At 33.3% G+C, this 25,612-nt stretch overlaps 1 protein-coding gene and 2 long non-coding RNA genes across 3 annotated transcripts; 2 read left to right on the forward strand and 1 right to left on the reverse strand.

Moving 5' to 3' along the window:
* The first annotated feature begins 2,533 nt into the window (after positions 1–2,533).
* On the forward strand, positions 2,534–3,241 carry LOC126912391 (uncharacterized). The gene is made up of 2 exons (XR_007707081.1): positions 2,534–3,114; positions 3,150–3,241. It is a non-coding gene; the product is annotated as an uncharacterized LOC126912391 (long non-coding RNA).
* Positions 3,242–3,478: 237 nt separating this feature from the next.
* On the forward strand, positions 3,479–12,202 carry LOC126912390 (uncharacterized). The gene is made up of 2 exons (XR_007707078.1): positions 3,479–4,058; positions 6,346–12,202. It is a non-coding gene; the product is annotated as an uncharacterized LOC126912390 (long non-coding RNA).
* A 5,093-nt stretch (positions 12,203–17,295) lies between these two features.
* Positions 17,296–24,358, reverse strand: LOC118269248 (uncharacterized). The gene is made up of 2 exons (XM_050704214.1): positions 24,228–24,358; positions 17,296–19,913 (listed from the first exon to the last, which is right to left on the reverse strand). The coding sequence occupies exon 2, from the start codon at positions 19,839–19,841 to the stop codon at positions 19,272–19,274; it is 570 nt and encodes a 189-aa protein (XP_050560171.1). The 5' UTR covers positions 19,842–19,913; positions 24,228–24,358; the 3' UTR covers positions 17,296–19,271.
* Positions 24,359–25,612: the final 1,254 nt, after the last annotated feature.

The following is a 25,612-nucleotide window of genomic DNA, read 5'->3' on the forward strand; positions in this document are numbered from 1 at the left end:
ATTTGAAGAGAACATGTATCATACATTTTAAGATCGATTTTGGTTGAAACTAATAGGGCATAATATGATGATGTCGCTATGAGACCATACTTCTCCTTACTTTAAATTTGAAGAGGACATGTATTACAAATTCTATGAGCGATTTTGGTTGAAACCAATAGGGTATAAAATGTATCGATAATAAATATCATATATAATGGCAAAATTAAGCTATTGTTGAAACAACAGACAGAACTGTTGTTGTATATGATAACAAATCGTTGATGTTTATTGGTTGTGATACTTATTGTTCATTCGTAGGTATTAGTATAGTTCGCCAAACGTAGATTGGTATTGTTCTTTAAGCGTACAAGCTGACTGTAGCTTAGCTGATCCTTGCGATATGATAGGCACAAAACTTACCTAATCTTTTATTCGTTTTTTGATTTTAAAGTTAAGGCGCCTTTATTAGTGTGCCTTTATTAGGTATCGGTTCGAAACCTGACGAGACTTTACGGATTTACGGATAATTTAAAGCAAGAAATAGATTTTTTGCATGCGAAAGACACATACATTAGTATTATTTACATAAAGTTACGGATTAAAAAAATGCATTTAAATAATCATTTTGCAACAATAATAATAATTGTTTTAATAAAACAGTGTTTGTTTTAGACAGGTCGGTATTGTTCTATATCTATGACTGTAAACTTCTTGATATTATCCTATATACAAGTATACACTGGATGTAATCAAAACGTTTCGTAATAATGTTTCTTTGATACATGTATATATTTCGATATTATAATGTTGGACATAATATGCATTATTTAATTCCGAATGAAGCCAAGGCCATACAGACTTTACTTTGCAATGGACAGATTGGTATTTTTTCCTATATTCTGGTTGATATTTACTGTCCACTCGCTACTCGATTTGTAATGGCGTCTTAGCTTAGCTGATCCGTGCGATATAACAGGCACAAAACCTACCTAATCTTCCATATTTATTTTATTTTAAAGTAAAGGCGCCTTTATTTGTGTGCCATTATTATGTGTCGGTTTAAAACCTGACAAGACTTTATAAAATCGTCTTAGATCGGCGTCTTAATAAAATCTAAAACTTTCCCGACGAGTGTATTACCTGAAAACTTTAATATATTGTCGGCTTAATTAATTAATTTAAAACTGTATAACCAAGTGACATTACACAATTTGTACGTGACTAGATCACGGATAAGTTGATGTTTTGTGATGTCGATGTTCATAGGTGAAGATTAGTATTGTTTTATATTACTCAGCTATGTGCCTTTCTTACTGTAAAGTTATCGTTTGGTAGCATTCGGTAGCGGTGAAATAATTAGATACTATTAAAATAGTATCGTCCCAAATGTTTTGACTGTCTTTATTTTAAGAAGTCACATTCTGGTAAAGTCGGGACGATTCGTATTATTTGGTTTAGTATTTTTTCCTGTGTCCACCCTCTTCCGTAGGGGTGTTAAATGAAATTTGTTTTCTATAATTATTAGAAATGATTTTGTTTCTGCAGTAATCTTAGTTAGTTAGTTAATTATTCTAAGATCGCAGTGGTTTACCTACAGGCTGTTTGTTTTTGTTCCCGTTATTTTGTCCGGTTTAGTTGTTACGGATTAAAAAATACGTTCTAATAATTATTTTGCACTAATAATGATTATTAGTATTTAATAGAACAGTGTTTGTTATTGACAGGTCGGTATTGTTCGAAATTGACGGGCATTACGTCTTTATTATATAAGTTTCTATTTATATTCGCCTATATATAAATATCCACAAATGTTTGTTTCTAGTCATACCAGGAAAAAAGTTAATATAGAATAACTTCATACTATAAACATTGTTCAAAATATCTTTAGTTATTCACTAGAGACAGGTCAGTGTTATTCGTTGACCTTTCGTAATGTGTTGTGTTAGGATCATAATCAATAAAAACAATGAAAATTAACAATATTTCAGATTTCACTATTTTTCATTGTCCTATGATTGGTTGGTTCATTGGAGCCATATTATATAGAATAGAGTCAGGCGTTACTTTGCGGAAATCCATGCTACACTAACAATACAGTAAGATTTTTTAGTTTTAATTCATTGGAACCAGACAATCCGAGCACAGTATACGCCATCAACAAGTTTATTACTAAACAAACACATACTAAGTCCTGTGATTGTTACACTCAGAGTTTCTTTGGTGGTGTCGTAACTTAGCATTGTTTGTAACATATGTCTTTACTATAAACTAGGCACATAGTAATATGACAATCTTACTCGCGAAGGACGGATTGGTATTGTTCTTATTTCATCGTTTTTTTCTTAGTTACTTACATGTCATTATATGACACTAGTTTAACTTGTAACTAAAATTAAAACTATGTTCTATTTGTAGCACTTATCATAAAATATTATGAAATTAACAATTGGCAGACTAGTATTGTTAAAAAACGAAAGTATAGAAAACCGATCATTTGTAGTTCGAGCGCGTGGAGTGAGAAGTTCGAGCGCGTGCAGTAGTTAGTGCTTACTTCTCTCGTTTTAGCAACATTTTACAAGAAAATGTTTTCGTGAGACTAGTATTGTTCATTTTGGTTTACTACTTCATTGTCAGTATATAAGATTTTGATGTTAACCATGGTTTCATTTAAATCCAAAATACGTATTTTATTACCGTATTCATGTTTAGTTAGTGCTTTTTAACAGATAGATCAGTATTTTTCTTTATGGATGATAAGGATTGCATTCTTGTAGTTCATATGGCATTGTTATTGGAGTCGGAATCTCTAGAATGATCGCGTTAAGTATTAATTAGTTCAAACTAATATTAAATACTTTAGTTCTTATATCATCGTTTTTTTTTAGTTACTTTCATGTAGTAAAACGACACCAGTTTCACTTGTAACTAAAATTAAAACTATGTTCTATTTGTAGCATTTGTCATAAAATTTTATAAAATTAACAATTGGCAGACTAGTATTGTTAAAAAACGAAAGTATAGAAAACCGATCAAGCTCGAGCGCGTGGAGTGAGAAACTTAGTTACTTACTTCTCTCGTTTTGGCAACATTTTACAAGAAAATGTTTTCATGTGGTTAGTATTGCTCATTTTGGTTTAATACTTCATTGTCGGTATAAAAGATTTGAGGTTAACCATGGTTTCATTTAAATCTGAAATACGTGTTTTATTTCCGTATTCATGTTTAGTTAGTGCTTTTTAACAGATAGATCAGTATTTTTCTTTATGGATTATTAGCATTGCGTCCCTGTAGTTCATATGGCATCATTATTGGAGTCGGAATCTCTAGAATTATCGCGTAAAGTATTTTAGTTCAAACAAATATCAAATATTCTGTTCTTATTTCATCGTTTATTTTTCTTAGTAATATGACAATCTTACTCTTGAAGGACGGGTTGGTATTGTTTTCTTATCGTTTTCCTTAATAACATTCATGTTATAAAACGACACCTGTTTCACTTGTAACTAAAATTAAAACTATGTTCTATTTGTGCACTTATCATAAAAAATTATGAAATTAACAATTGGCAGACTAGTATTGTTAAAAAACGAAAGTATAGAAAACCGATCAAGTTCGAGCGCGTGGAGTGAGAATGTTAGTAGCTTACTTCTCTCGTTTTGGCAACATTTTACAAGAAAATGTTTTCGTGGGACTAGTATTGTTCATTTCGATATCAGTTTTCAGTTTGGTTTATCATTTAAGTGCATCACTATTGGAGTCGGAATCTAATATGAAAGCGATAGTATATATGTCGTTACGTGCACATGAAGCTATTAGTTTTGTTCAGATGTGTAGGTTGATCGTCAAAGAATTAGCATTAAGTGAATACTTTAGTTCTTATTTCATCGTTTTTTTCCTTTCTTAGTTACTTTTATGTTATAAAATGACCCCAGTTTCACTTGTAACTAAAATTAAAACTCTGTTTTATTTGTAGCACTTATCATAAAAAATTATGAAATTAACAATTGGCAGACTAGTATTGTTAAAAAACGAAAGTATAGAAAACCGATCAAGTTCGAGCGCGTGGAGTGAGAAACGTAGTTACTTACTTCTCTCGTTTTGGCAACATTTTACAAGAAAATGTTTTCATGTGGTTAGTATTGCTCATTTTGGTTTACTACTTCATTGTCGGCATATAAGATTTGAGGTTAACCATGGTTTCATTTAAATGTAAAGTACGTGTTTTATTTCCGTATTCATGTTTATTTAGTGCTTTTTAACAGATAGATCAGTATTTTTTTTATGGATTATAAGGATTGCGTCCCTGTGGTTCATATGGCTCTAGAATTATAAGCGTTAAGTTCTTATTTCATTGTTCTTATTTTTTTTTCTTAGTTAGTAATATGACAATCTTACTCTTAAAGGACGGGTTGGTATTGTTTACTTATCGTTTTCTTTAATAACATTCATGTTATAAAACGACACCAGTTTCACTTGTAACTAAAATTAAAACTATGTTCTATTTGTAGCACTTATCATAAAAAAATATGAAATTAACAATTGGCAGACTAGTATTGTTAAAAAACGAAAGTATAGAAAACCGATCAAGTTCAAACGCGTGGTAAGAAAGTTACTTCTTCTTCTACTTCTAGTTCTACTTACTTCTTTTTGGTAACATTTTACAAGAAAATGTTTAAGTGAGACTAGTATTGTTCATTTTGGTTTATCACTTAAGTGCATCACTATTGGGGTCGGAATCTAATATGAAAACGATAATATATTTGTCGTTACGTGCATATTAGTCACAAACAAGTTATTATCGTTCTCGTATTGGTTAGAACCACTTTGTTTAACTTTTAACTAAAATTAAAACTATGTTTTATTTGTAGCACTTATTATATTTTTTTTATGAAATTAACAATTGGCAGACTAGTATTGTTAAAAAACGAAAGTATAGAAAACCGATCAAGTTCGAGCGCGTGCAGTGAGAATGTTAGTAGCTTACTTCTCTCGTTTTGGCAACATTTTACAAGAAAATGTTTTCGTGAGACTAGTATTGTTCTCGATATCAGTTTTCAGTTTGGTTAATCACTTAAGTGCATCACTATTTGGGTCGGAATCTAATATGAAGACGATAATATATTTGTCGTTACGTGCATATTAGTCACAGATAGGTTATTATCGTTCTCGTATTAGGTTGAACCCTTAGTTTCACTTTTAACTAAAATTAAAACTATGTTTTATTTGTAGCACTATCAAATATTTTTTTATGAAATTAACAATTGGCAGACTAGTATTGTTAAAAAACGAAAGTATAGAAAACCGATCAAGTTAGAGGAGTGGTTGAAACTTAGTTACTTACTTCTCTCGTTTTAACATTCATGTTATAAAAACATTTATTTATTAGTATTGTTCATTTTGGTTTACTACTTCATTGTCGGTATATTAGATTTGAGGTTAACCATGGCTACATTTAATTTTGAAATACGTATTTTATTTCCGTATGCGTGTTTAGTTAGTGCTTTGTAACAGATAGATCAGTATTTTTCTTTATGAATGATTAGCATTGCGTCTCTGTAGTTCATATTGTCTCATTATTGGAGTCGGAATCTCTAGAATTATAAGCGTTAAGTATTTTAGTTCAAACAAATATCAAATACTTTAGTTCTTATTTCATCGTTTTTTTTTTTCTTAGTAATAATATGAGAATCTTACTCTTGAAGGACGGGTTAGTATTGTTTTGATTTACTTATCGTTTTCATTAGTTACTTTCATGTTATAAATGACACCAGCTTAACTTGTAACTAAAATCAAAACTTTATTGTATTTGTAGCACTTATCATAAAAATTTATGAAATTAACAATTGGCAGACTAGTATTGTTAAAAAACGAAAGTATAGAAAACCGATCAAGTTCGAGCGCGGAGTGAGAAAGTTAGTTACTTACTTCTCTCGTTTTGGCAACATTTTACAAGAAAATGTTTTCGTGAGACTAGTATTGTTCATTTCAATATCAGTTTTGAGTTTGGTTAATCACTTAAGTGCATCACTATTGGAGTCGGAATCTAATATGAAAGCGATAGTATATTTGTCGTTACGTGCACATGAAGCTATTAGTTTTGTTCAGATGTGTAGGTTGATCGTCAAAGAATTAGCATTAAGTGAATACTTTAGTTCTTATTTCATCGTTTTTTTCCTTTCTTAGTTACTTTTTTACTTTTATGTTATAAAATGACCCCAGTTTCACTTGTAACTAAAATTAAAACTCTGTTTTATTTGTAGCACTTATCATAAAAATTTATGAAATTAACAATTGGCAGACTAGTATTGTTAAAAAACGAAAGTATAGAAAACCGATCAAGTTCGAGCGCGTGGAGTGAGAAAGTTAGTTACTTACTTCTCTCGTTTTGGCAACATTTTACAAGAAAATGTTTTCATGTGGTTAGTATTGTTCATTTTGGTTTAATACTTCATTGTCGGCATATAAGATTTGAGGTTAACCATGGTTTCATTTAAATCTAAAATACGTGTTTTATTTCCGTATTCATGTGTAGTTAGTGCTTTTCAACGGATAGATCAGTATTTTTCTTTATGGATTATTAGCATTGCATCCCTGTAGTTCATATGGCATCATTATTGGACTCGGAATCTCTAGAATTATAAGCGTTAAGTATTTTAGTTCAAACAAATATCAAACACTTAAGTTCTTATTTCATCGTTTTTTTTCTTAGTTAGTAATAATATGAGAATCTTACTCATGAAGGACGGGTTGGTATTGTTTACTTATCGTTTTCCTTAATAACATTCATGTTATAAAACGACACCAGTTTCACTTGTAACTAAAATTAAAACTATGTTCTATTTGTAGCACTTATCATAAAATTTTATGAAATTAACAATTGGCAGACTAGTATTGTTAAAAAACGAAAGTATAGAAAACCGATCAAGTTCGAGCGCGTGGAGTGAGAATGTTAGTAGCTTACTTCTCTCGTTTTGGCAACATTTTACAAGAAAATGTTTTCGTGAGACTAGTATTGTTCATTTCGATATCAGTTTTCAGTTTGGTTTATCATTTAAGTGCATCACTATTGGAGTCGGAATCTAATATGAAAGCGATAGTATATATGTCGTTACGTGCACATGAAGCTATTAGTTTTGTTCAGATGTGTAGGTTGATCGTCAAAGAATTAGCATTAAGTGAATACTTTAGTTCTTATTTCATCGTTTTTTTCCTTTCTTAGTTACTTTTTTTTACTTTTATGTTATAAAATGACCCCAGTTTCACTTGTAACCAAAATTAAAACTATGTTTTATTTGTGCACTTATCATAAAATTTTATGAAATTAACAATTGGCAGACTGGTATTGTTAAAAAACGAAAGTATGGAAAACCAATAACTTAGTTCTCTACCTCTTTGGTTTTGGCAACATTTTACATGAAATTGTTTTCGTGGGACTAAGTAGTATTGTTCATTTTGGTTTACTACTTCATTGTCGGTATGTCTAACAGATTTGATTTCCACAGTCGTCGGTTGGTGAAATGCAAGCACTTAATAATGTAGCTGTAATAGGAGGACAAGTGGCTTACCCACTGACATTAATATTGTTCACACAGACATGTGGACTGTAAGCTAGAAAAAAGTAACTTTGCAAAAGACAGACTAATATTGTTCAAGTAGCGTACATGTTGACGCTAGTGGCCATTTTGGCGTGGCCATTGATCAGATTCAGTAAAGAAAAATAGTTGAGTACTTATTACTTAAGTCTTCCAGTCCGCGAGCGTCACTCGATCACTTTCCTGGTGCAGCGGCCATCAGTCCTTCGAGTGACGTGGCCTGCCCATTGTTATTTCGACCTGCGGACTTTAAGAGCTATTTTGGAAGATGTATCGTGGGGCAAACCTTCTACTAGGTGGACCGACGACATCATACGAGTCGCGTGGAGCCAGTGTATGCAAGTGGCGACCTCTCTGCCTTTGTTCAACATTGTACGTTTTCCAGCTGATGATGATGACGTATTAGTTAAGGACTTATTAGTTTTGTTAAGGTGTGTAGGTCAATCGTCATGGAATCATGGCGTTAAGTATTAATTACTTCGAATTAATATTAAATACTTTAGTTCTTATTTCATAGTTTTTTTTTGTTCCTTTCGTGTTACAAAATTACACAAGTTTAACTTGTAATTAAAATTAAAACTATTTGTAGCACTTATCATAATATTTTATGAAAGTAACAATTGGCAGACTAGTATTGTTAAAAAACGAAAGTATAGAAAACCGATCAAGTTCGAGCAAGAAAATGTTGATATTGTATCGTTCATTTTGTCTTTAACCACTTGATTGTGAACTATTTTAATACATATTAAAATATTTTGTTTCACTTGTAACTAAAATTGAAACTATGTTCTATTTGTAGCAGTTATCATAAAATTTTATGATATTAACAATTGGCAGACTAGTATTGTTAAAAAACGAAAGTATAGAAAACCGATCAAGTTCGAGCGCGTGGAGTGAGAAAGTTTGTTCTACTTCTTTTGTTTTAGCAACATTTTGCAAGAAAAAGTTTTCATGGGACTAGTATTGTTCATTTTGGTTTTGATCACTTAAATTATACTTATAAACATAAGTCAATGTATTCTGTCTTTCGTGGATCTAAGTTCCCAGGGTGTGGCAGGTTAAGTTATGAATATACATAACTACTTATAATATAATAAAGTAAAGAACCTTTTAGACCAATATATTTTGGTTTTAAAAGTATATCAAACATGTCAATTTCGTTTCTACACTGTGGTGTGTTTGACATTGCATCATTTATGTCCCATAAATTATCAATTATATACATAGTATCTGGGTGTTTGGTTGGTTGAATTTTGGTTTCAATATTTGTATTTAATTCTGTACTATAATTACTTTTTGTCATATTGATGCCCGAGTTCAATACCAATTAAATGAACATTTGTACATGTCGCTCCAATACTCAAACTGCCAGTATGTAAGTAACTAATGTGAAATGACTAGGCTAAGTCTTACACGGTTCTTACACTAATTGTAAAATAATACAGACGTATGTACTCAAACATTTTATATGACGAACAGGTCATTATTATTCATTGCTTACTACTAGTACGGTTTGGTGTGTGAACATAACTACCTACTTTACATCACATCAACAGCCTACAAGTGGCCACTGTTGACCAAAGGCCTTTACTCAGTTTCTCCAGGTCACCTCATGATGTTTTCCTTAGGATCTAAATAATCTTAATAATATAATTCAGGAAAAGTCGCATTGGTACTTGGCGTTTGTCGGTTTTAACTCCTCATACATTGCACGGTATTTTCCATACATAGTCGATATACATACATTATACAAAGCATAGGTGTGACAAATTTATAGCAGAATACGACAGGCAGGTTAGTATTGTTTGGGATAACAGGATGTTGTGTGTTAAAGCACTTACTCTAGTGCTATTCATTATGTTGATTCGATGCAAAAAATAGTCTGCCCATAATTGGGTTACCAATATTTTAAAATGATTTTTTTTTGTTTCAAATCATACTATGAAAGTATTTTAAGCAAGTCAAATTAAAGGCTTGCCGAACCGGTCAATATTGTTTTAATTCTAGTATTTACAGATAAACTAAATAATTAGCACAAAGTTCTGTTTCATATCAGTATGATGTGGCTTTATTATGAACCACAGTATACTTTGGTCTTGTCTTCCTCGGGTACCATAGGTTCCATGGGTTTCATTTACAATTGAACCCATGGAATCAATTCTCTGCTTATTCGTTTACGGATTAGTATACACACGTGTTGAGCTATAAAATTTTACTGTATTGGAATAAGTAGGTAATTGCTTTCCATTCTCTTCATAACACAATAACTTGTGTTTTAAACTTATTTTATCGCATAATGTGAATATCATTTGTTTTGTCAAATTATTGTTGTATCGTATATTAATTTTGTTTATTTATATCTGTATGTAACAATTATTGCTACTACAGCCTACCTACAGGTCAGTATTGTTTCTAGCTACATAGCTGTTTAACACCTATTTTGGATTATATCTTTTCTAGTTTCTTATCAAAGTATTTATTGGCTTTAAAAATGCCAAAACGGTCAGTATTGTTCAATTTTTTCTTGAAATTTTCGCCTTAAATTTCTTTGGTTGGAGAATGATCATACAAGTGCCCCAATCCAGGGATGCTTAGTCACAAATTCTCTGCTTATTCGTTTACGGATTGGTATACACACGTGTTGTGCTATAAAATTTTACTGTATTGGAATAAGTAGGTAATTGCTTTCCATTCTCTTCATAACACAATAACTTGTGTTTTAAACTTATAAATATAGCATAATGTGAAATAATTTCATTTTGTACTATCAAATTATTGTTGTATATTGATTTTGTTTATTTACTCTTGTTTATTTATATTTGTATGCAACAATAATTGCTACTACAGCCTATCTACAGGTCAGTATTGTTCCTGGCTACGTAATTGTTTAACACCTATTTTGGATTATATCTTTTCTAGTTTCTTATCAAAGTATTTATTGGCTTTAAAAATGCCAAAACGGTCAGTATTGTTAGATTTCTTCTTGGATTATTCGCCTTAAATTTCTTTGGTTGGAGAATGATCATACAAGTGCCCCAATTCAGGGACGCTTAGTCACAAGTTGGCCAGTTAAACCGGTCGGTATTATAAGAATTTCTTGGAATTAATAATTCCAATATATTCTGTTTTCTACTCTATACTATTAGAGTCTATATTTCTGTATTTCCCAAAAGATGTATAGCCTGCATATTCTCAGGCCTCGAAGATAAAAGTATCTACTGATACAGTATATATTTTGTTCCATAATTGTATTGTTCATTACCTAACTCTGTGTTATTATATTTTATTTATTTTATTGACATGTTTGCAAGTCCATTATAAATTGAAATCTGGAAAACATTCGATTTTTATTGATCGATTTTTTAGAAGTATTTTGTGGTCCGGTTTAGTAAACATTTATTCAATGTGTAATATTGAATAAATATAAATAAATGAATGTTATATTGATGTATATTCGGAACCTTGTCTATTTTGGGATCCAAATATTATCTGCGGTTTATTTTGTCTAACCGGTCAATATCGTTACCGCCATTAAATCCAGCCTAGCCGCGTGATTAACAAATTTCACAACCCCCTTCTTTCTTGACATATTTCACAGTAGACTGCGTGACATTCTCTGCAAGTCGAGTAAGTCATAACTTGCTAAGTCAGTCAATGTTGTTCCATTTCTAAACATTCTAAAGTGAATATTGATAATGCGCATATTTTGTTCTATACAGTATATTATTGACTTATTTCTAAGTCAACTTTAAATTTTACATGAGTAACACAATTGTGATACATGATACAAAATGTAATTTTGTCAATCTATCATTTAGATTGGTATTGTCGTTGTAGTTTTTGTATTTTTTATGTTTATTTGTTCCAATTTATCGAAGGAAAAATGTATAAAAAACTGATCAATGTTGTTCTTTGGTTTCCTTTTTGAGGGTATATTTTTTGAAAAACTATACCATCACTATAGAATTTATTGGTATTCAGATTTCTTTAATGTATTTAATATTTTATTGAATGCCAATGTTTACACTGCCTTTTCTTTATTTTCGTTAAGAGTTGCTGTTTTTATGAAATTTTACTGATTTACTGAAATCATTAATATTTAATTCTTAGTATTAAACAAAATAAAGCTCATTAAAGATTTCTGAACTTTTCAATCGTGTCACTGATTTATTTCTAATCAGTGATTATTGCAGCGTTCTATAACAGGGAAGAGAAAGCTTAAAATAATACCTTCAAGCAAGCCTTGACAAAAAACCGGTCAATATTGTTTAGACTTGCCGCCTCTTTATGAGGTACATATAAGTACCTGCAACTTATTTTCGATCTGATTTTGTAAGGCGCGCTATTAGACTCTGTATTCTATTTTATTAACGTCTAAGTGAAATGTACTCAGTGCTTCTCAAGTTATCTCTTTTTCTTCATCTTTTATTTTGAAAACGTCTCTTGCATAAACTCATCTTCTACTGATGCTTGTGTAGATTATGTTTTCTGTAATCGTGATTACTTAGTAATTGTATAAAAATAATATTGTGTTGTTGTTTAAAAATAATACTACTCGTATATTTTATGTATATCTAATTAAGTTTTATTGTTTGTGAACCATTAAAGTAATAAAAAACTAAATCATTTATTCTTCTTGTTATTTCAGATCTGAGTGTGATGTGTTCATTATTCCCCAAAATAACTAGGTACATAAAAAATGTAACATAACTGAGAAGGTCTTTTTATCAATTATCAAACAAAAAAAACTAGGAAAAGCAAGAAAAATTTTAGTAAAAAAAATACTATTCGAAATTTATTTACAATAATTTATTTTATTAAAATTCAGTAGTACAATCACTGGTACCATTATAATAATATTTTTTAATATTATTTAAATGAAATATGAAACTAAATGGCACCGTTATCAGTGTGGTACTTATTCGTATTGCACGTATTCATTGTGGCTAAATTGCACAATGGCCGTGCTCCACTCTGGAAAGCAACTGGCCCGTAATATAAGGGTACCGGTGCGTAATAAGGAGGCTTTGGCGTGTAATATGTGGTCTGTTCAAAACTGACATACAAGAATTCGTTGCAATTTAATAAAATAGGACACTCCAGTAATTGTCCTTATTCGTATCGCACATATTCATTGTGGCTATTGCACCCTGACACTGCTAAACTTTGAAAAGCAGCTGGCCCGTAATACAAGAGTACTGTTGCGTAATATGTGGTCTGCCCATAGTAGTCCACTGGTTCCATATAATGTGGTCTTTTGGGGTTGCCCTGGCAGTTGGTGGTATGATTGGTACAAATATTCAGGTTGTTGTTTTACTTGTAGGGGCCCAGGTTCTAAATATTGAACCTCTTGTTCTAAATTTGATGCCCTGCTTCTAAATATGAAGGTTGCTGTTCAGCTGTTGCTCTCGTTCTGCTCCATTCAGGATGGCCTGGCCTTCAAAAAGTATAGTTTCTCGTTAAAAAAATTGGCGTTCTTGTTTTTAAATACCAAATTTAATTAGGTATGATGATTAACCGTATATCAATAGGCTCACGCCCTATTACATGGGACTTTTAACATAAATGGTGATAAGTGGGTGTACATTGTACATTGTCTCCACTCAAAAAAGCAGCTGGCCCGTAATATAAGGTTACTAGCGAAATATGAAGCCTGTTCTTTCAAATTTAATTTTGTGGTCACTTCTTTAGACGATCCTTTAGAGTTTGTCTCTTTTTCAGAAGACATTTTCTCTTCTTCCATTTTCAACTTTTCGTCAGGAGATTCCGTCTCAACCACAAATAACTTTGACTCATCTGAATATTCCGACTCTTCTTCAGAAAATTCTGGCTCTTTTTTAAATAGTTTAGGTTTGTAAAATATAGATGATGTCCAATATTTCACGGACCTCCTTCTCCTCTCTTAAGTAGCTCCGCAGTGCGCGACAGCTGCCAGTTGCTCTCCCGAATACATCAATAGTTGTGGACAGTGAAGGTTGAGGTTGTAGGTATATTCCGGATGATCAAAATATAGCTGGTGTTTCTCTAACCAATTGTACACCTGCAAACAATAAATATGTTTATGAGAATAAAGTCATTATTTTATATATTTTATTTTTATTTATCTCATGTATATTTTTAGTCATGTCATGTCGTGAAAACTCTAATTTTATAATATTTTGTGAATACAATCTAAAATCATACCCACTTGGAATGGTTTTATTAGAAATCAGCAGAAATAAAAGAAATAAATTAACAATTTATATTTTTATACTCACAAATCCACAGCGGCATGGTGGTGATGTTGGTGTCTCGTTATTGGTATCCATTGTTTATTGAAGTTGTTGTCGCAGTGACGGTCACAGGAGAAATGATAAAATATATGACGATACCTCGATATTTATAGGGCCTTAATTGTTTATTTGGCAATCACCGTGGTCATGAATGGTACCTAAGAAAGTTGTAAGGAACTTAATGGTATATTAACTAATGGTCCGGCGTTGTTATGGATAACGAATTAAACTTTTTATTAGCTCCGGTAAAATGTGGTATTTTAACTTCAGGGCAGAAAAAGTATTGTCTGGTCTTTTTAAACCCTAGTGTGGGAGTTTTACATGGTTACGTTATGTTACATTTGCTGTTTAGTATAAATAGGTATAAAAAATAACATGATATTCTTAATAACTATTCAATTTATTATCATTAAAAGAAGGAAAATTCGTTGTAGCTTGGAAGATTAACAAAATGAGGTGTCAGTGGCCTATTATTGTTGTCGGAACAATTGATTGGTTTTTGGTAGTACTCGTACTCAAAATCTGTTGGCGTTGGTTTGTATTCGCACTTGTTTTCTATTGGTTCCGGTTGTGAGCTCTGGCTGTCGGTACTTGTCGTAGCTTTAAAGTATTTCTGGTGTTTCTCCAACCAGCTGAGTACCTGTTAACAAGAAATAAAATATAAGTTTCTAAACTGACATGGTCACTATCATTAGTATTAGAACTCAAACAGGATATTTACTATGTTTTTCTATTTCTATGAGTTTTCGATATTTCGGCACTGTTTCAAGCGCCTTGATATGCGCCAAGAAATAAAATGATAAATATTATTCCACACAAGAAGTATGTAGAATATAGAGTATGTATATTATAAAGGAACAAAAACATACAAATGAACAGCAATAAAAATAAAAACGTCGTCACAGCACAAAATGTCCAGTGCTTAGCTAAATGCTGTGACCAGGCACGACCAGGCTTAACGTAAATACAATTACTTGGAACAACATTTTTAGATCACATGTAATTAAAATAATAAAATAAATATACTTACAAACTCGTGGCGACTGGGCGGTGGCACCGAATGAGTGGTCATTATGTATCTGCAGTATTATCACAGTGTTTAACTTAACAAAGAATGATAAAATGTTTTGAGGTACCTCGATATTTATATTGACCTAAATTAATTTGTTTACCCACACGTAACGTACGTAAATATTAATTTGTATTTGTGTATTTATAATTACCCTTCCTTTGTATGTCTTTTAACGAAAAATAATAAAAGAAAACAATGTACTCATTAAGTTATTACTTTAATTAAGTCGTCAGTTAACTTGTCCTTCATTAGTTAATCAGATGTTTACGATAACTTTCACAAACAGGGCAACGAGTACTTTGTGCAGAAGTTAGTAGGAGTTTGTTTGTTCACCGTTGTGATCGTATCCTAAAATTTGCCAGCAAAGTGACCGGCAATACGACTTCAATGTAAAAAAGATTGTTATGTAACTTCGGCCCAAGTTGACAAGGGCGCGAAGCTACATACTCCACAGGTAGTCCGTCTCGGGCGTGGTGCTGGTGTTTGCGGGTAATATGGTAGCGGTGGCTCATAGTAAAAATATTAGAAGTCAACCCTTAACCAATTCTGTTCTGATAATAAATCTTGTATCGATTCATATCGATAAGCTTTTTTTCTTTCGCATACATTTTTGTCATTATAGGCATTCAGCTAGGAGCTTTTATGTGTGTTAGAAAAATAACAAATTATATAAGAAAGATACACGAAAGATACAAATTAGAGAAAAAAGTAGTGCTAGAAATGTACAATTGATTTATTACTGAGGTCGTACAGTAAAATTTGCTGGTAAAATGATCGGCAGAACGTCTACATAAAAATATCGTTATACAACTTTGGCCCAAGTTGACATGGACGCGATGTTACATATTCCACGGGCCCTGGTCTCTGACGTGGTGCCGGTGTTGATCCGTAATAAGTACGTCGGCGGTAAAAATATTAGAAGTCAACCGTTAACAGATTCTGTTGTGATAAAAAATCTTGTATAGAAATAGAAATGAAGATAAGCTTCTTTCTAATTTTTGTCTTAATAGGCATTTATCTGGGCGTCTCAGTCAAAATGAGCAAAGGCAGGCTTTGCTGTCTCGAGGTGGTGATGGACAGAGTTGAGGTTGGAGTGAATTCCCCTGATGTTGTAGAAGTCCACATTCAGGGTGGTAGGGAGTGCCGAAGTTTTCTTGTTCTTGCCTCGAGCTTTAATGCGCGCAGTTCTGCCCCCCTAGAGTACGATGTGAGGCGGCCTAGATGTCCACGCTCAGGGTAGTTGAGCTCTTAGTATGGATGTCCAGAGAGGGATTCTACAACGCAGTTGGTAGCCTCCTGGCGTAAACTAACAATCTTCCACTGCGCTATTATGAAGGGGGGCGGGGGGCTCCGGTATCCTCATTCGTAATACGGTGGCAGTAAAAATATTAGAAGTAAATCCTTAACAGATTCTGTTGTGATAGTAAATCTTATATAAAAATCAAGATAAGCTTCTTTTCACATACATTTTTGTCTTAATAACTTGTATGTTATAAAAATAACAAATTATATAAGAAAGATAGGAAAAAGTAGTGTTAAAAATTTACAATTGATTTATTACTGAGATCGTACAGTAAAATTTGCTGGTAAATTGATCGGCAGTACAACGTCTACATAAAAGATATCATGACGCAGTTTTGGCCCAAGTTGACACGGGTGCAATGCTACATATTGCACGGGCGCTTGTGTCTGACGTGTTGATTCGTATTATGGTGGCAGTAGCTCACTAATTTAATGTGAAATTAATTAACACCGGTATTCTGTCACTGCTCCACTCTTGAAGGCAGCTGGCCTGTAATATCAGGCCTATTCTACAAAATTTGTGATCTCTTCTTCAGACGATAGGCGTTCTTGTTTAGAATTTTCAGTCGAAATTTTCTCTTTTTCCGTTTTTGACTTTCTCAAATAATTCTGACTCGTCTAAATATTCAAACTCTTCTTCAGAATATTCTGACTCTTTTTTAAACAGCTTTGGTTTGTAAAATATGGATGATGTCCTATATTTCACGGACCTCCTTCTCCTCTCTCTCGTAGTTCCACAATGCGCTACTGCTGCCAGTTGCTCTGCTGAATCCATCACTGGTTGTGGACAGTTACGGTTGAGGTTGTAGCTAAATTATGGATTGTCGAAATATAGCTGGTGTTTCTCTAACCATTTGGACACCTGAAAATAGTCAGAATCAACTTAACCCAAATTTACAGCGGCATAGTGGTGATATTGGTGGCTCGTTGACAAACATGCTGCCAAGCATTCTTATCTTCCAGATAATCTGTTAGTTTGTAGTATGCCTGTTTACATAATCCAAGTTTAATAATTATAAGTTGTAAATTTCCTTTCATGAAGATCTAGTATACTACTTGGTATTTTGTTATAACATTTAACACCTAACCCCATGAAGGATTTTTGTATCTTAAACAGTGGAAATTGTGTTATATTTTTTTTTACCTGTCTTGTTTAAAGAATTGTGCCCCAGACTATAACCTGCGTAGTTTAAGTAAGATACGTCTGACGGACATCTGATCTGGGTCTCCGAGAGAAATAAGAGCGTAGGGTTTTCGGTCTCAAGGTGGTGATGGACCGCGTTGATATTAGAGTGCAAGCTTCGAATGTTTGAGAGGTGTACTTTGAGGGAGAGGGAGTGCAGCCGCTGTTGAACCCTTTTCTTTGCTCTTGCTTTCATAATAGAGTAGAAGGTTGCTGAGAGATTGTGCTTCAGAGTAAAACATGGGTAGTTTAAGTAAGATACATAGGACGGACATCTGATCTGGGTCTCCGAGAGAAATAAGAGCGTAAGGTTTTCGGTCTCAAGATGGTGATGGACCGTGTTGATATTAGAGTGCAAGCCTCGAATGTTTGAGAGGTGCACTTTAAGGGAGAGGGAGTGCAGCCGCTGTTGAACCCTTTTCATTGCTCTTGCTTTCATAATAGAGTAGAAGGTTGCTGAGAGATTGTGCTTCAGAGTAAAACCTGGGTAGTTTAAGTAAGATACGTCGGACGGACATCTGATCTGGGTCTCCGAGAGAAATAAGAGTGTAGGGTTCTCGGTCTCAAGGTGGTGATGGACCGCGTTGATATTAGAGTGCAAGCCTCGGATGTTTGAGAGGTGCACTTTAAGGGAGAGGGAGTGCAGACGCTGTTGAACCCTTTTCTTTGCTCTTGTTTTCATATTTGTAAATAAGTTGCTGAGAGAATGGTAGTGAAATGTTCCCCCACACAGGCAACTTGAGAGGCCAGTCTTGGAGACTGCGGGGACACCCGGGCCTCCCCATGTATATCCATCAGGCCCTTTCGTCCGGTCGCCAACCGGCACGATGGCGTATCCATGGTATTTTTCGCTAGATGGCGAGCCTTTCACTTGTGGCTAGCACGCTAATTGAGCCCTCAACTATCTGCGGTCGGCCAGCGGTGCACCGTGCCTCAGATCCCGCTACCCTCCACGACTGTCCACCTGATGAAGCCACACCAGCGCACGCCAGACTGGTCTGCCCATAGTGGAACAAATATCTCGTCCCATCCTCTCATACAGCGTCACCGATCATCGTGGCGGAACACGGCTAGGCCGCTTGGCGACACGGTTTTGCTTGGTGGGTGGTCATAATGCCGTCGGCCGAAGCCTATCATCAGATTGTCACCTGGTTAGCACCACCCAGAGGCCACGTGTAGGGGTTCATTTTTATGGGTGCTCTTCTATGGACGAGGGTGACTCAGCCTCCAAAACATATTGTAAACATTTGTTACGAGAGAATTTCTTAAACAGGCTTATCGTGTAAAATTATACACCGGCATTACAAAACGGTCGCAAATGGCATTGAAATATAATATAGTAATATTCGCAAACATTTCGTGTCTACGAATGGGCCACCCGCCATTTCATACATAATGTCGAAGTAGTCAAGTGTCATTTGTGTCAGCAGTTCGGTCGCATAAGGAAACATTGCACTGTTAAAACACCTACCTTCGGTAATAGTGCTGATTTTATTCCGACTTGCGTGGCGTGTAAACGTTTTAAAAACCTCACGATACTTAAATCTACACAACGATAGGGTTGCGACGTCCGAGTTAGATAAATTAATAGTCGACTATTTTAATTTTTTTCTTGTCGCATACAATTTTGATTATTAGATTAGTCTTTTCCAGGAAAATATAAAGAAGTAAAAAAGTGTGTTTTTTATTTATATACAATTTATTGAATTTTGAGGTCATACAGTAAAAAAATTTACTGTCCAGTAATAGACTTATTGAAAAATTCAAGTTAACAAAACAATTTTTTTGTTTAAATAACACTTTATTCAAAACTAATATATAAGATTTTATAGTAATAAAATGTATATAGGACAATCCAGTGATTGTCCTTACTCGTATTGCACATGTTGGTTATAGCTATTGTACCCTGGCATTACTCCACTCTGGAACCCAGCTGGCCCGTAATACAAGGGTACCGGTGCGTAATAAGGAGGCTTTGGCGTGTAGTATGTGGTCTGTCCATAGTAGTCCACTGGATCCATGTAATATATGGTCTGTTGTGGTTGCCATAGCGGTTGGTAGTGTGGTTGACACATATATTCAGGTTGTTGTCCCGCTGTAGCTTCATCTTCTCCAAAGTACGGAGCCTCTTCTTCAAAATATAGGGTTTCTTGTAGTTCACCTTCGGGATCTAAATGAAGCGGCTGATTTTCTTCTTCAAAAAACTTTGTCTCTTCTTCAGTAGATCCCGTATTTGGTGAAGAAAACTCTATCTCTTCTTCAAAAGAGTCTGACTCGTCAGAGTATTCTGAATCTTCTTCGGACTCTGAATCTTCCTCAGAAAGTACTAGTTCTTTCTTAAAGAATTTTGGTTCATAAAATATGGATGCTATCCTATCTTTCAAGAACCTTCTTCTCTTCTCTTTTGCTTCTCTTCTCGCTTGCTCAGCAGAATGCATTATTTTGTAATCATCGTCAGTAAATCCTTGATTGTCGAAATATACCTGGTGTTTCTCTAACCAATCGTAGACCTGCAAACAATTAAAATATTTATGAAAATCATGCCATATCGTGAATACTATCAATTTGTATTATTCTGATGAATACCACTAAGAACCATTCCAAGTGCCTTGATAATTTTATAAAAAATCTGCAAAAATTAAATTAAATTAATATTACAATATTTTTGTACTTACAAATCCACAGCGGCATGGTGGTGATGTTGGTGTCTCGTTATGGGTATCCATTGTTTATCCAAGTTGTTGTCGCAGTGACGGTCACAGGAGAAATGATAAAAATTTTGACGATACCTCGATATTTATAGGGCCTTATATTCTGCAAGCACCGTGGTAATTTATGGTGTTTAATAAATTGAAATTTTACAATAAGGAATGGTATTTAACACTTTGTTAAGGAACTAAATTTTATATTAACTAATGGTCCAGCATTGTGATAATTATAAAACGAATTAAACTTTTTATCAGTCCCGGTAAAATGGGGTATTTTAACTTCAGGTCTGAAGATATTGTGTAGTCTTTTTAAACCCAAGCGTGGTAGTTTTACATGGTTAAATTATGTTACATCTGTTGTTTAATATATGCATACTGGCTATGCTCATAAAATATGTAGGTATAATAAAAATAACATGATATTTATTATAACCATCCGATTTATTGTCATTAATAGAACGAAAATTCGTTGTAACTTGGAAGATTAACAAAATGAGGTGTCAAAGGCCTATTATTGTTGTCGGAACAATTGTTTGGTTTTTGGAAGTGCTCGTACTCAAAATCTCGACACCAGCAATTTATACTACGCTAACTCAAAAAAGCGTACTTTACAGTAGAGGCGTTTAAAGGGAAAAACGTGATAACTTTTACATTAATTAAGATACTTTTTTGAAATTTGGTATGCTTAATAGTTAATTTATTCATTGTAATATCTCATATTTATATTTTCTTAATTATTTCTATTTTTTGATTTAGCGCAAGTTAGCCGTATATAAACGTAATTCATCAAAAAAATGTTACATCTTATACACGTCTAACTTATGTTAGCGTAGTGTAGTACGGGAGGTCGTAGTGCATGATCAATCATCTGATGCATATTTCAATATTTTTATAAAGAACATGTACTTACTTACAAAAAGAATAGTCAACGTACCATTAATAAACTAATTAATACGTTAACACATAAGTATTTACTATGTAAAAGTCGCTAAGTCGTTCATTTTACAAACGAACCAGTATACACACGAACGCACTAAACTACGCTAACTATGAGTTAGTGCAGTGTTGCACGGACTTTGACTAAAGTGCTCGCACACTCCGCTAATAATAGTTGGCGTAATATAAATCGAGTGATTTCAAAAAGTACCTTTACTTAGCGTTTTATAAGATTTGTAACTTTCTTATTTTTGCATATTTCTTCTCAATTTTTTTATGACGTATGTAAACACACATTTTAAGCAACTTGGCATAAAAAAACGTTTTTTCCAAATTTCGAGTTAGCGTAGTATAAATTGCTGGTGTCGATCTGTTGGCGTTGGTTTGTATTCGCACTTGGTTTCTAATGGTTCCGATTATAAGCTCTGACGGTACGACAAGTACCGACCGGTACTTGTCGTAGCTTTAAAGTATTTCTTGGAAGCACTCTTTGAGATTTTAATTCTGTATATGTGAGGACCATGTTAGATCAAAGGGTCCCTCAGTATATTAACATAGTAAATTCTACCATCTATGTTGCGCGTTGCAATGTCTCTGCATTGTTCTCACATATATGTACAATTACTGATTGGAAAAATGTATGAGAGAAGTTGTAACACCAGCTATATTTTGACAATCCAGAATTTACCTACAATCTCAACCTCAACTGTCCACAACCAATGATGTATGCGGCAGAGCAAGCGGCAGCTGTATCGCATTGTGGAACTACGAGAGAGAAGAGAAAGAGGTCTCCGAAATATAGGACAACGTCGATATTTTACCAACCAAAGCTATTTAAAAAAGAGCCAGCATATTCTGAAAAAGAATCCGAACATAGATAAGTCAGAATCCTTTGAGAAAGACACGGAATCTCCTGACGAAAAGTCGATAACGGTAGAAGAGAAAATGACTTCTGCAAAAAAAGGAGCCTTTTCTAAAGGAGCGAACCATTCATTAAAATAAGAACGCCTATCGTCTAAATAAGAGGCTACAAATTTGAAAGATCAGGCCTCATATTTCGGTAGTAACCTTATATTACGGGCCAGCTGTTTTCTAGAGTGGAGTAGTACTAGGATACGATGGGCACAATCAACTCGAGCAATACTTATATGCACCATATCGGTAATAATATAAAATTTGGTCAGATGATACAAAAAGTAATAGTGTCACAAAAAAACAGCCAATTGTATTACTGATCGGTGACAGTAAAAATCAAGACATGGTGCATGTCAACACCTTATTAAATTTACGTAGGAATGAGGCTAATATGTGCTTTCCCATATAAAATGGAAAAATATTTTAGCTAAATAATTTAATATTTATGCTGACATGTTGTCACAAGGACTGATTATGATTTTTTGACACTAAAAAATTTGTTAGTGTTTTTAATTTGACCAAAAAGAAAAACTTTACTTTGCTAGTTTGTTAGTAAATAGTATTAATTTAGTTTTAGATAGTTTAAGTTAATTTCTAGATATAATAGTTTAAGTTAGTTAAGATTTGTCAGTCTGGTCTCATAAAATAGAAATTAATTGTATATATGATAGTAAAAAAAAAAACATGATTTTTGGACAAATATTTAGTACTCTTTAAACTAATGACTGAGACAATAGAAGATTACCAAGATAAGGTATCATTTACATGTACATTTTTTAATTCAAAGATTTTTCAATTGAAGTATTTTTTATAACACTTTTTAAGGCATTCACAGTTTTTTTTTGTATTTCAAGTTCAAACTTCTGTTTGAGACTTTTCTATTTAAGTTGCTAAATATTTATTAGATATTTAAATGTATCCTTTTTAAGCATGTGTTCTATTTTTTAAAAACTTACTTTTAAATAATTATGTAAATATTTTATGGTAATTCTTTCATTTTAAAATATTCTTATGTTTTAGCTAAGTAAATAATGTGTTAGTTTAGATGAATAATATAATTATTGTATTCAATAAAGAAAAGCACTTCTTTGTTTGGCTTGAGATTACTTGGAAGTAATATGATATTGAAAATTGAATTGTAGTGCTTTGTGTGTATTGTATTCATATTAATTGTATGAATGGCTAAAATCTGGTGTATTTTAATGTATTGTAGTTTATAAACCAATAATGCAATAAAAAAATACTAAATCTGTTTTCTTTTTGTTTTTCATCTGAATATGATTGGTAATTATTTCCAAATTACTATTACAAATGTGTAAAAAACCCATTTTTACCAGGCAGATACTATTATAACAATATATTTATGATTGCATGAAATAAAAAATATTGGCAATGTTACTGCGAAGATTTTTTAATATAACAAAAGTTAAAACAACAAAATTTTTGGTAAATTAAAAATTTATTCAAAACTGATTAATTTACATCCATTTATTTTACTAAAATTATGTAGTACCGTCACTGGCATAATAACATATTTTAAACACTATTTTTACTTCGTCTTGCACTTGGCACAGCTCAACTCTGAAAAGCAGCTGGCCCGTAAAATAATGGTACAGGTGCGTAATATGGAGGCTTTGGAATATAACATGTCTGTTGTCCATAATAGTCCACTGGTTCATTATAATATGTCGTCTGTTGTCCAAAGTGTGATGGTTCTAGGGATGGATCTTGACAATATTGTAGCTCTGGGTTCCAATAATATTGAGTTTGTTGTTCATACTCGTAATACTGGCCAGGTTCCACATATTGGGGTTCTACTTCTGCGTATGGTTGCTCTGCTTCTAAATAAGAGGGCTGTTGATCAGCTGTTGTTACCTCCTCTCCAGTGTATGGGGCGTTGTCCTCAATATTCAGGGTTTCCTGTTCACCTTCTATTTCTAAATGAAAAGACTGAAAGTCTCCTTCATACGACTTTGTCTCTTCTTCAAAGGACTCCGATTCGCCAGAGTATTCAGAATCTTCTTCAGACTCTGACTCTTCCTCAGAAAGTTCAGGCTCTATCTTGAACAGCTTCGGTTTGTAGAAAATGGATGCTGCCCTATAATTCACAGACCTTTTTCTCCTCTCTTTCCTTGCTCCGCAATTTGTAACAGCTACCGGTGGCTCTGCTGAATTCATCACCGCTTGTGGACTGTTAAGGTTGAGGTTGTAGGTATATTCTACGTTATCAAAATATACCTGGTGTTTCTCTAACCAATCGTACACCTGCAAACAATAAATATATTTATGAGAATTAAGTTATGTCGTGAATACACTCATTTTGTAATATTTTGATGAATACAAATGAAAAACATCCAAGTGCCTTGATGATTTTTTAAGAAATCAGCAAAAATAAAAAGAAATAAATATTACAATATTTATGTACTTACAAATCCACAGCGGCATGGTGGTGATGTTGGTGTCTCGTTATGGGTATCCATTGTTTATCCAAGTTGTTGTCGCAGTGACAGTCACAGGAGAAATGATAAAATATTTGACGATACCTCGATATTTATAGGGCCTTAACAGCAGTCTATTTAACAATCACCGTGGTCATTTATGGTGTTTAATAAATTGGTATTTTTCAATAATTAATGGTACTTAAGAAACTGCTAAGGAACTAAATGTTATATTAACTAATGGACCAGCATTGTGATAATTATATAACGAATTAAACCTTTTAATCAGTCCCGGTAAAGTGTGGTATTTTAACTTCAGGTCTGAAGATATTGTGTAGTCTTTTTAAACCCAAGCGTGGGAGTTTTACATGGTGTTTGTGTTACAGTTAATATGGTAGCCGTGGTCCGTATAATGTCCAGTATGGTGGTGATGGCTGATACTGTGAGGATCGTTCGCCTTGTTGATTGACACTGTGGGTTGATGCGGACTGATGATGAGGATGAAAATTTTGTGTGCATCCCTGTAAATAGAAAATAACATATTTATGAGAACGTGGTCAAAATTATAGTAACATACAAACTTCAATATTAATAATTATATTATTTTACCGAAAACAAACATATAAAATCAATACATTGAATAATATTTATTAAATAAATATACTTACACACTCACAGCGTCGTCGTCAGCGTCGCTGTACGAAAAGTAAAAGAAAATTTGTTTTTAATTTAGAAACTACCTTTAATTATTACTATATTTATTTATCTTCCAGGCTGTATTGTAAAATGTGCTGGCAATGTGACGGGCACTAAAACGTTAACATAAAATGTAGCTTTTTGCAGCGTGGGCCCAAGTTGACAAGGCCTTGATGCCTCATACTGCACGGGCACAGGTAGCAGACGTGGTGCCGGTTCTGTTTCATAATATGGTAGCGGTGGCTCATAATACGGCATCCGTGGCCCGTACAATGTCTAGTATGGCACAAAGTTAGGTTCACAAATATTATAAGTGATAAAGAATGTATGCATTAGTCATGCGATGCTAAAAGCGAATAATGAGAATCATTATTTAATTGTATTTATGATAAGAACTATGAATTAATTATGGTACTAATTAATTACTTAATGGACGTCTTATAAATACCGAGGTGTCGTCAAGCGCTTCGTTATTCCTACTCAAAGTTTATTGATTGTAGATACTCAATGGAGTCA

The sequence above is a fragment of the Spodoptera frugiperda genome, chromosome 2, assembly GCF_023101765.2.
Source record: "Spodoptera frugiperda isolate SF20-4 chromosome 2, AGI-APGP_CSIRO_Sfru_2.0, whole genome shotgun sequence".
NCBI classification, from domain to species: domain Eukaryota; kingdom Metazoa; phylum Arthropoda; class Insecta; order Lepidoptera; family Noctuidae; genus Spodoptera; species Spodoptera frugiperda.

Bases quoted from the DNA above. Each gene is read 5' to 3' on its own strand.
- LOC118269248 (XM_050704214.1), bottom strand. From the start codon at position 19,841: ATGCATTCTGCTGAGCAAGCGAGAAGAGAAGCAAAAGAGAAGAGAAGA.